This window comes from Pseudorca crassidens, chromosome 3 (genome assembly GCF_039906515.1).
Source record: "Pseudorca crassidens isolate mPseCra1 chromosome 3, mPseCra1.hap1, whole genome shotgun sequence".
NCBI classification, from domain to species: domain Eukaryota; kingdom Metazoa; phylum Chordata; class Mammalia; order Artiodactyla; family Delphinidae; genus Pseudorca; species Pseudorca crassidens.
Window position 1 is genome coordinate 66929054 of NC_090298.1, and position 12701 is coordinate 66941754.

At 37.8% G+C, this 12701-nt stretch overlaps 1 protein-coding gene across 2 annotated transcripts in view; it reads right to left on the bottom strand.

Moving 5' to 3' along the window:
* Positions 1-831: 831 nt before the first annotated feature.
* EDIL3 (EGF like repeats and discoidin domains 3) overlaps positions 832-12701 on the bottom strand; it is a 426053-nt gene continuing 414183 nt past the window's right edge. For both annotated transcript variants that reach the window (XM_067731176.1, XM_067731177.1), the window contains one exon: positions 832-3938. In XM_067731176.1, coding sequence (XP_067587277.1) covers positions 3789-3938 — 150 coding nt within the window. In that variant the 3' untranslated portion in view covers positions 832-3788. The remainder of the gene's footprint in view (positions 3939-12701) is intronic.

Sequence of the window (12701 nt, forward strand, 5' to 3'; positions counted from 1 at the left end):
CTCCTTGGAAATGTTCTTGAACCAGTAATTTTACAAGTCTCATAGTTGAAAATTTTCTGTTGAATAATTATTCTGTTATCACAATGACTTTTTATCCTATATAGATGTTGTCATAATTCTTTATTGGCCTTATTGAAAAAAGATATATATAATTGCTTGTATTTAATATAAACAAACACATTTGTGTGTGCTTGTGTGTGAAAATTAGGCAAACAATGGAACCCTGTTGAACGATTCACATTAAAATGCAGTTAAATAGGAACATGTATGAATACATAAACATATGTTAATATGAGAACTATCAGAGATTCACTGAAGCACAACTGAGTCAACATTTAATATCTCATTTTTTTCCCTAAATGTTTTGAATCTTAAGAAAATATCTTAAAAGTAGGAAGTACTCAGACTCAGTATTTTACCAGTGACTTTCAGAGAGGCTGAAACAGGGTTTATGAAGAAGCCAAGTGTTATGATTGATTGTCTTTAAGCAGCAGCTAAAGTTACATGGATAAATATACTATTAGTGTTTGTGTTATTGCTTACTATTGACTAGGTCTCTTCATTATACTCCTGAGAATCATGTACTTAAACAATAGAAATAACAGCAATAGCATCTGTTTACCAATAGGCAGATCAATCCTGGAGCACAAGACTTTAAATATGCATGAGACAAAAAAATGACTGACTGGGTTATTAGTATTCCAATAAAATGTCCACAGCTAAAAGCAGGAGAAATGCACACATTTTAATAAGTTTTGAAAGGCCAATTTGGCTGATATCAATGTATATTTGAAGGCTATTGTGAGTTCCTTTTTTTTTTTTTTTCTGTGCTTGTTTGTTTGTTTCATTTTTCTGTATAAAGAAAAAGTAAACCAGCATGTAGTTAAGAGGAGTAGTGGGTATTGACATTCAGACAATTTGTGTGTTCTTACAAATGTGTTTGATTACAACTGCTTCAAAAGTAAAGTATCCCAGATTTTCAAAAGTTTATTTTAACTTTGAAGACTAGACAAGGTCATACTGATTTTACAACATCCTACATGATTTAAGTATATATACAAAGAAAAAAACCAACATTAGAGTATTACACAGCTTGAAAGTTTGCAAAGGTTGTGTCTTTGTTATTTCTGTACTTACTGACACATCAGATGCCAGCAGTGAATATTATATTTCATAATTTGTTGACTAGTACCTTAAGTCTTCAAAATTCACATAAACCCTTATGAAGCCATTCAGAAAGAGAAAGTCAACCCTAAAATTAGAATTAGTGATTATGATAAATGCTTTTAATAAGACATAGATAAACTGGATATGTTTAAAATTGTAATTTCATAGATTATAAAATTAGCATATTATAGTTACTTAATATGGTGAAGGCTAGGTGATTCTTCTGTGCCTTGTTCTTATGAGAGTTTCCTTGTTTTACTGTGAATTTAAATAAATTTGCTTCACTTTGTCATTGATACAAATGACACAAAAGCTACATACTATTTCACAATAATTATTAACATTTCCACATGTGGGAATCCCTTTGTTGTCATTAATTTGGGGCATCATGGGATAAAGAGATATCCCACGATATGTCATGTTGGTGAAAAACATATAGAGCAGAGAGAAAATGCACAAGCAACAGAAAGCCATTTGTATGTATTTCTAAAAGGTAACAAAATTTTAACAAACTCCCTTTGAAAAATTTTTTTTAAAAAAACTACCAGTAAAATAAAATTAAAACAAACATCATAAGAATCCATGAATAATTTTGAGAAAGTAAATCATTACAAAAAATTACTCATAATTTTAAGGACTCTGAAAAGAATCAAGAATTGTGCATAACCTGCAAGAGAAAATGGCTAGAAATTTGGTGGGACAGTAAATCTTTAAAGAAATAAGGGCCATTGGCTACATAGTGAGTGTGTGTATAGCTTGGGACCTAAGCAATTATTTGTAACATGACCTTAAAATTTAGCAAATTAAAAATACTTAAATTCCTAATTTAAAGTTATCTTAAAAAGATGATATTGATGGCATGGCAATTTTGTTTTTGAAAGAAAGATGCTAAAAACTGATCACCATTTCAGATGCTTCAAATCAACAATTTTATAATAAGAGCCTGAAGTAGAAAGCATGTGGGCATAGGACAAATACGTGGCCAGCCAGTCCTAATTTTGCTCTTATTAAAAATGCCATTATGATTGATTGACTTTCTCTTTAAATTCACTATGATTGAAGACCACTCCATATATACATCATCAAGAAATGCTGTTAACACATGGACAGACAAGACAGTAACAACATTCTAGTGGCTTCTGTTATGCAGCACAAATAATGAGGAAAAAAGAACTTAGCAGTGTTGCACAGGACGTCAATGTTTTGTACACATACCATACTTTCTTTTTCAGGACACAATTTAAAACCCCAGTAATTCTGTGTCTAAGCCTTATAAAACAAATACTTGTAAAGCTTATAAATTAGATGTTGAGGACTTTCACGGAGGCAGTGTGAGCCTTAATTTGAGAGAATGGCAATGAAACCTCATTATCAATAACAAATCATTATGATAACTGCTTATTATTTTTTCAGGACCTTTGAAGCAAAATAGACAGAAATCAATTTTCACCCTGAAAATGGTTTTTGTCATTAGTAAACACTTCTCTTCTCACAAATGTCTATGCACTGTGCTTTCCTGGGAAACCACCACTAATTTCAAACCTCAATGAAATTCTAGTTTCACAGGAAGTACAGAGATGAACAAAGAAATGATGAATATGCTTGGCCAAGTTATGCAGCACTATGTCAATATTTGCTAAAAAAAAAAGTAGACAAACAATTTTTCTATTATTTTAAAGTAAAGGCTATGGAAATACCATCAAAACAAAGATTTAAATTTTGTCTTAAAGAAACATAATGTGATTTTGTTGTTAATTTTGCAAAATGGTAGTATTGAGGTCTTTATAAAGGAAATATTTGGAGATTACATAGTTATAGCTTCCTTCAAAAACAAGAGAATTGCAGATTCAATCTACTGATACTAAATATGCTCAATCTACTGATAATCATGTTTCATATATATGTGTATATATATGTGCGTGTGTATATACACACACACACACACACACACAAACATGATACTTCTTTTAGGCAAGTAATAGGACAAAAGTCAATTGGGAAAAGTATGGACTTATTCAGGCAATATATAATATATAGAATAGCACTAAGAGAAAGATCACATAATCTCTGATTAGAGAAGTAAGATGAGAATTATAATTTCAGTTAGTATTGCATGTTACAGATTCTTCTTCAAATTTTGGTTATAAACTCTGACAGTGTTTGTCAGGCACAGGGAAATAATTAGGATAATATAGATTCATTACAGAAGGGAAAAAAAACTTATTGCTAACATTGCAGTATTCTTTTTATAAGAATAAGTTGAGTATTGATTATGAAAGCTCTAACAACTCTTGCTTTTATTTGATAACTATGAGATTTTTTTACCCTTGCTATCAAGAGTGCTACTTTCTTTGCCTAATATATTTCAACCAGTATGAAGAAGTCAGAAAACAATGCGAAAAGTAATTCACAGCTAATGTGATGTTGCTTAAGAAATTTAAATGATAAAAATCAAATTAAACCTTTGAAAAGGCAGGCTTAGACCTCCTTAAGAAGACAGTTAATGGCCTACCGTAATTTCATGAAAAATTCCATTCAGTTTCCGATAGACTTTGCAGAGTTCATTCCGTGGAGATACTTTTAGGGAAATAGGGAGGAGGGTTGTGGGCTGTGGGATCTCCTCACTCCTCCTCTGTGCAGCCCAGCAGCTCAGACCGCAGCGTGATCCTCCCATACCAGGACCAAGGAAGGATCCTTATGTGCCGTGCATAGATAGGAGGGTCGATGACGTTTTTTCTGTGGGTATCATTGTCAAAATTGCCCTGGAAAACCTAGTAAAGATGAACAGACTATCAATCATATGGCCTTTTTTGGGGGAATTATTTTTATTATTTTCTTGTTTGGATCATTTTTCTCATACGTGAGATGTGATAACTAATCATGTTATATTTTTCGAGACATAATGCAGCTTCTTTTTAATGATCATTTTTAAATTGACTAGCCAATGAATGTTTAAAGACTTAAATAAGTTGAAAATGTATTTCAACTGCCTGAGGCAGGAATACATAGATTTATCATTTTTATGGGTTTTTTTTAAAAGGTCAGGTTTTTTCTTTTTTTAATGCAACAGATATTTATTTTTTGCTTCTGTCACAGGCTGCTGTTGGTTAGCTTGCTGAAGGTTGTCTCTTCTAAGGAGTGATTCAGAGATCCAGGCTGTTGCAAATTACCACCAGTATCTGAAAAACGTGGCATCCACATTCACAAGGGGCAACGAGAGAGAAAGCTGTTAGATTACACAGGATGTTTGAAAAAACAGGTATGGAAGCAGCTTCAATCATTTCTGGATACATCTCATTGACCTTAACTAATTATATGACCTCAGCCCAACTGCAAAGGAGGCTGGGAAATGGAGAGGAGCATAACGGTCTCTATCACAATGTCTTTGGCTTACTTCTCACATAGAGAACAAAATTAACCCATTATCAAGAGAGACAACCACAATCAATGCTAGTAACTACTTTTTTCTTGCCTTGTCTATTAATTCCTGGATCCATACAATACTCTTGTGACCATTGTGACCTATAATATTCTGACATGTTGGCATCCCATGACTTCTTCATACTTCTTTTGTTTCAATGCTTTTTTGAGGTGTTTATGTCCATTTTTCTCCCAAGAGGCTTTTACAGTAAACTTTGAGAAGTGCTTGCTTTAGAAAAAAATAAAACAAAATCGGCAGTTGGCTGTTGGCACAGTGTGGAGTAGTGGCGCGTGGTCTGAATGACTGAGTTTTTCATATGTGCTTACTTTTGCTGTGAGCACTTGGACTGCACCTAGACCCAGACTAAAAGGTACACCATCTCCCCTCCTTCAAAGAATCATCATCCAAGGACCTACCAGAGACCACAAGAAAACATGGGGAGAAGCTATCAGCATACATTTGACAAAAATTGAAGTTAATAAGGATGGAGAGAGACAAGATGGCAGAGTAGAAGGATGTGAGCTCACCTCTTCTTATGAAAACACCAAAATCACAGCTAACTAAACAACAACTGACAAAAAACAAACAAACAAAAAACCTGCTGGAACCTACCAAAATGGATATTCTACATCCAAAGACAAAGAAGAAGCCACAATGTGAGGAGGAGCCTGTGAGAATCTGGTTTTGAAGGCCAGCAGGATTTGACTGCAGGAGGAATTCCATAGGACTGGGAGAAACAGAAACTCCACTCTTGGAGGATGCACACGAGGTCTCGTGCACACAAGGACTCGGGAGAAAGGAGTGACCTCCAAAGAGACTGGGCCAGACCTACCTGCTAGTATTGGAGGGTCTCCTGTGGAGGCAGAGGGCAACTGTGGCTCATTGCCAGGACAAAGACACTGGCAGTGGCAGCTCTGATGAGTACTCATTGTGTGAGCCCTCCTGGAGGCTGCCATTTCCTCCTCACACCTAGCCTTACCCAACAGCCTGTAGGCTCCAGTGCTGGGTCTCCTCAGGCCAAACAACCACCAGGGTGGAAACACAGCTCCACCCATCAGCAGACAGTTTGCTTAAAGTCTTCCTGAGCACAGCCCTGCCCACCCACCAGTGGTCAGGATCCAGTCCCTCACACCAGGAAGCCTGCACAAGCCTCTTAGACAGCCTCATCCACCAGGGAGCAGAGAGCAGAAGCAAGAAGAATTACAACCTTGCAGCCTGCAGAATGGAAAATGCAATCAAAGGAAATTAGACAAAATGAGATGGCAGAGGGATATGTCCCAGATGAAGGAACAAGATAAAACCCCAGAAGAACAACTAAGTGAAATGCAGATAGGCAATCTACCCAAAAAAGAATTCAGAGAAATGATAGTAAAGATGATCCAAGATGTTGGAAAAAGAATGGAGGTACAGATAAAAAAGATGCAAGAAATGTTTAACAAAGACCTAGAAACAAACAGAGATGAATAATAGAATAACTGAAATGAAGAATATACTAGAAGGAATCAATAGCAGAATAACTGAAGCAGAAGAATGGATAAGTGAGCTGATAGGCAGAATGGTGGAAATCACTGCTGCAGAACAGAATAAAGAAAAAAGAATGAAAAGAAATGAAACAGCCTGAGAGACCTCTGGGACAACATAAACACACCAACATTCACATTATAAGGGTCCTAGAAGGAGAAGAGAGAGAGAAAGGACCTGAGAAAATATTTGAAGAGATAATAGCTGAAAAATTCCCTGACATGGGAAAGGAAATAGTCACCCAAGTCCAGGAAGCACAGAGCGTCCCAGGCAGGCTACACCTAAGGAGGAACACACCGACACATAGTAATCAAATTGACAAAAATTAAAGACAAAGAAAAAAAATAATGAAAGCAACAAGGGAAAAGCAACAGATAACACAAGAGAATTCTCGTAAGGTAATCAGCTGATCTCTCAGCAAAAACTCTACAAGCTAGAAGGGAGTGGCACTATATATATAAAGTGAGGAAAGGGAAGAACCTACAACCAAGAATACTCTAACCAGCAGGGCTCTCATTCAGGTTCAACAGAGAAGTCAAAAGCTTTACAGACAAGCAAAGCTAAGATTTTTTAGCACCACCAGACCAGCTTTGCAACAAATGCTAAAGGAACTTCTCTAGGTGGAAAAGAAAAGGCCACAACTACAAATGAGAAAATTATAAATGGAAAAGCTCAGAGGTAAAGGCAAACATACAGTAGAAGTAGGAAATCATCCACACACAAATATATCAAAGCCAGCAATCGTGAGGAGAGTACAAATGCAGGATACTGGAAATGTACTTGAAATGAAAAGACCAGCAACTTAAAACAATCTTGTTTGTTTATATACAGACTGCCTTTATCAAAACCTCATGGTCACTGCAAACTGAAAATTCACAATAGGTACACACACACAAAAGAAAAATGAATCTAAACACAACACTAAAGTCAGTCATCAGATGACAAAGGAAGAGAACAAGCGAGGAAGGGAAGAAAAAAGACCTACAAAAAGAAATCTAAAACAATTGACCAAATGGCAGTAAGAACATACATATCAATAATTACCTTAAGCATAAACAGATCAAATGCTCCAACTAAAAGACATAGACTGGCTGAATGGATATAAAAGCAAGACCCATATATATGCTGTCTAAAAGAGACCCACTTCAGATCTAGGGACACATACAGACTGACAGGAGATGGAAAAAGGTATTCCATGCAAATGGCAATCAAACGAAAGATGGAGCAGCAATACTCGTATCAGACAAAATAGACTTTAAAATAAAGACTGTTACAAGTGACAAAGAAGGACACTACATAATGATCAAGGAATCCAAGAAGAAGATATAATAATTGTAAATACATGTGCCCCAAACATAGGAGCACCTCAATATATTCAATATATAAGGCAAATGGTAAAATCTATAAAAGGAGATTTAACACCCCACTTTCATCAATGGACAGATCATCCAGATAGAAAAATCAATAAGGAAACAGAAGCCTTAAGTGACACATTAGAACAGATAGACTTAATTATAGGACATTCCATCTGAAAGCAGCAGAATACACTTTCTTCTCAAATGTACATGGAACATTCTCCAGGATAGATCACATACTGAGAAACAAATAAAGCATTGGTAGATTTAAGAAAATTGAAATCATATCAAGCATCTTTTCCAACTACAAAGCTATGAGATTAGAAATCAATTACAGGAAAAAAACACGAACACCTGGAGGTTAAATTTGGTAAAGTTACAGGATACAAAATTAATACACAGAAATCTGTTGTATTTCTGTACACTAACAATGAAAGATCAGAAACAAGAATTAAGGAAATAATACCATTTACTATTGCTTCAAAAAGAATAAAATACCTAGGAATAAACCTACCTAAGGAGGCAAGAGACCTGTATTCCAAAAACAATAAGATGCTGATGAAAGAAACAGAAGATGACAGAAACAGATGGAAAGATATACCATGTTCTAGGATTGGAAGAATCAATATTGTGAATATGACTACACTACCCAAGGCAATCTATAGATTCACTGCAGTCCCTATCAAATTCCTAATGGTATTTTTCACAGAACTAGAACAAACAATTAAAAAATATGTATGGAAACATAAAAGACCCTGAATAGGCAAAGCAATTTTGAGAAAGAAAAACAGAGCTGGAGGAATGAGGCTCCCTAACTTCAGACTATACTACGAAGGTACAGTTATCAAAGCAATATGGTACTGGCATAAAAAACAGAAATATAGTCAATGGAATAGAATAGAAAGCCCAGAAATAAACCCATGCACCTATGGTCAATTAATCTATGACAAAGTAGGCAAGAATATACAGTGCAGTGGAGAAAAGACAGTCTCTTCAATAAATGGTGCTGGGATAAATGGACAGCTACAAGTAAAAAAATGAAATTAGAACATTCTTTAACACCATGCATAAAAATAAACTCAAAATGGATTAAGGACCTAAATGTAAGACTGAATACTATAGTACTCTTAGGGGAGAACCTAGGCAGAACACACCTTGACATAAATTGCAGCAGTATCTTTTTTAATCCATCTCCTAGCATAATGAAAATAAAAACAAAAATAAACAACTGGGACCTAATTAATTTTAAAAGCTTTTGCGCAGCAAAGGAAACCATAAACAAAATGAAAATATAACCCACGGAATGGGAAAAAATATTTGCAAATGCTGTGACAGAAAAGGGATTAATCTCCAAAATTTACAAAGAGCTCATGTAGCTCAATGTCAAAAAAACAATCGGAAGATGGCGGAAGAGTAAGACGCAGAGATCACCTTCCTCCCCACGGATACATCAGAAATACATCTACATGTGGAACAACTCCTACAGAACACCTACTGAACGCTGGCAGAAGACCTCAGACCTCCCAAAAGGCAAGAAAGTCCCCACGTACCTGGGTAGGGCAAAAGAAAAAAAGAATAAACAGAGACAAAAGAATCGGGACGGAACCTGCACCAGTGGGAGGGAGCTGTGAAGGAGGAACGGTTTCCACACACAAGGAAGCCCCTTCGCGGGCAGAGACTGCATGTGGCGGAGGGGGGAAGCTTCGGAGCTGAGGAGGACAGCGCAGCAACAAGGGTGCGGAGGGCAAAGCGGAGAGATTCCCGCACAGAGGATCAGTGCCGACTGGCATTCACCAGCCCGAGAGGCTTGTCTGCTCACCCGCCAGGGCCGGCGTGGGTGGGAGTGCAGGGAGAGGCATGGCAGCATGAACACAGCCTGCAGGGGGTTAGTGCACCATGGCTAGCCGGGAAGGAGTCCAGGGAAAAGTCTAGACCTGCCGAAGAGGCAAGAGACTTTTTCTTACCTCTTTGTTTCCTGGTGCGCAAGGAGAGGGGATTAAGAGTGCTGCTTAAAGGAGCTCCAGAGATGGGCGCGAGCCGCGGCTAAAAGCGCGGACCCCAGAGACGGGCATGAGATGCTAAGGCTGCTACTGCCACCACCAAGAAGCCTATGTGCCAGCACAGGTCACTCTCCACACCTCCCTTCTGGGAAGCCTGTGCAGCCCGCCACTGCCAGGGTCCCGGAATCCAGGGACAACGTCCCAGAGAGAACGCACGGCGCGCCTCAGGCTGATGCAATGTCCCACTGGCCTCTGCCACTGCAGGCTTGCCCTGCATCGTGCCCCTCCCTACCCCAGGCCTGAGTGAGCCAGAGCCCCCGAATCAGCGGCTCCTTTAACCCCGTCCTGTCTGAGCGAAGAACAGACGCCCTCCAGTGACCTACATGGAGAGGTGGGGCCAAATCCAAAGCTGAGCCCTGGGAGCTGTGCGAACAAAGAAGAGAAAGGGAAATCTCTCCCAGCAGCCTCAGGAGCAGCGGATTAAATCTCCACAATCAACTTGATGTACCCTGCATCTGTGGAATACCTGAATAGATAACGAATCATCCCAAATTGAGGAGGTGGACTTTGAGAGCAAGATTTATTATATTTTCCCCTTTTCCTCTTTTTGTGAGTGTGTATGTGTATGCTTCTGTGTGAGATTTTGTCTGTATAGCTTTGCTTTCACCATTTGTCCCAGGGTTCTATCCGTCCTTTTTTTCCTTAATAAATAACTTTATTTTATTTTATCTTACTTTATTTTCTTTTCTTTTATCCTCTATTTCTTTCTACTTTTTCTCCCTTTTATTCTGTGCCACATGGATGAAGCTCTTGGTGCTGCAGCCAGGAGTCAGTGCTGTGCCTCTGAGGTGGGAGAGCCAACTTCAGGACACTGGTCCACAAGAGACCTCCCAGCTCCACGTAATATCAAATGGCGAAACTCTCCCAGAGATCTCCATCTCAACACCAACACCCAGCTTCACTCAACGACCAGCAAGCTACAGTGCTGGACACCCTATGCCAAACAACTAGCAAGACAGTAACACAACCCCACCCATTAGCAGAGAGGCTGCCTAAAATCATCAGTCCACAGACACCCCAAAACACACCACCAGACGTGGACCTGGCCACCAGAAAGACAAGATCCAGCCTAATCCACCAGAACACAGGCACTAGTCCCCTCCACCAGGAAGCCTACAAAACCCACTGAAACAACTTTAGCCACTAGGGACAGACACCAAAAACAACGGGAACTACGAACCCGCAGCCTGCAAAAAGACGCCAAACACAGTAATATAAGCAAAATGAGAAGACAGAAAAACACACAGCAGATGAAGGAACAAGGTAAAAACCCACCAGACCTAAGAAATGAAGAGGAAATAGGCAGTTTACCTGAAAAAGAATTCAGAATAATGATAGTAAAGGTGATCCAAAATCTTGGAAATAGAATAGACAAAATGCAAGAAACATTTAACAAGGACCTAGAAGAACTAAAGATGAAACAGGCAATAATGATCAATATGATAAATGAAATTAAAAATACTGTAGAAGGGATCAATAGCAGAAAAACTGAGGCAGAAGAACAGATAAGTGACCTGGAAGATAAACTAGTGGAAATAACTACTGCAGAGCAGAATAAAGAAAAAAGAATGAAAAGAACTGAGGACAGTCTCAGAGACCTCTGGGACAACATTAAACACACCAACATTCGAATTATAGGGGTTCCAGAAGAAGAAGAGAAAAAGAAAGGGGCTGAGAAAATATTTGAAGAGATTATAGTTGAAAACTTCCCTAATATGGGAAAGGAAATAGTTAATCAAGTCCAGGAAGCACAGAGAGTCCCATACAGGATAAATCCAAGGAGAAACACGCCAAGACACATATTAATCAAACTGTCAAAAATTTAATACAAAGAAAACATATTAAAAGCAGCAAGGAAAAAACAACAAATAACACACAAGGGAATCCCCATAAGGTTAACAGCTGATCTTTCAGCAGAAACTCTGCAAGCCAGAAGGGACTGGCAGGACATATTTAAAGTGATGAAAGGGAAAAACCTACAACCAAGATTACTCTACCAAGCAAGGATCTCATTCAGATTTGATGGAGAAATTAAAACCTTTACAGACAAGCAAAAGCTGAGAGAGTTCAGCACCGCCAAACCAGCTTTACAACAAATGCTAAAGGATCTTCTCTAGGCAAGAAACACAAGAGAAGGAAAAGACCTATAATAACAAACCAAAACAATTAAGAAAATGGGAATAGGAACATACATATTGATAATTACCTTAAATGTAAATGGATTAAATGCTCCTACTAAAAGATACAGACTGGCTGAATGGATTCAAAAACAAGACCCATATATATGCTGTCTACAAGAGACTCACCTCAGACCTAGAGACACATACAGACTGAAAGTAAGGGGATGGAAAAAGATATTCCATGCAAACGGAAACCAAAAGAAAGCTGGAGTAGCAATTCTCATATCAGACAAAATAGACATTAAAATAAAGACTGTTACAAGAGATAAGGAGGGACAGTACATAATGATGAAAGGATCAATCCATGAAGAAGATATAACAATTATCAATGTTTATGCACCCAACACCGGAGCACCTCAATACATAAGGCAAGTGCTAACAACCATGAAAGGAGAAATCGACAGTAACACATTCATAGTAGGGGACTTTAACACCCCACTTTCACCAATGGACAGATCATCCAAAATGAAAATAAATAAGAAAACACAAGCTTTAAATTATACATTAAACAAGATGGACTTAATTGATATTTAGAGGACATTCCATCCAAAAACAACAGAATACGCATTTTTCTCAAGTGCTCATGGAACATTCTCCAGGATACATCATATGTTGGGTCACAAATCAAGCCTTGGTAAACTTAAGAAAATTGAAATTGTATCAAGTATCTTTTCCACAACAATGCTATGAGACTAGATATCAATTACAGGAAAAGATCTATAAAAAAATACAAACACATGGAGGCTAAACAATTCACTACTCAGTAACGAAGTAGTCACTGAAGAAATCAAAGAGTAATCAAAAAATACCTAGAAACAAATGACAATGGAGACACGACGACCCAAAACCTATGGGATGCAGCAAAAGCAGTTCTAAGAGGGAAGTTTATAGCACTACAATCCTACCTTAAGAAACAGGAAACATCTCGAATAAACAACCTAACCTTGCACCTAAAGCAATTAGAGAAATAACAAAAACACCCCAAAGTTAGCAGACA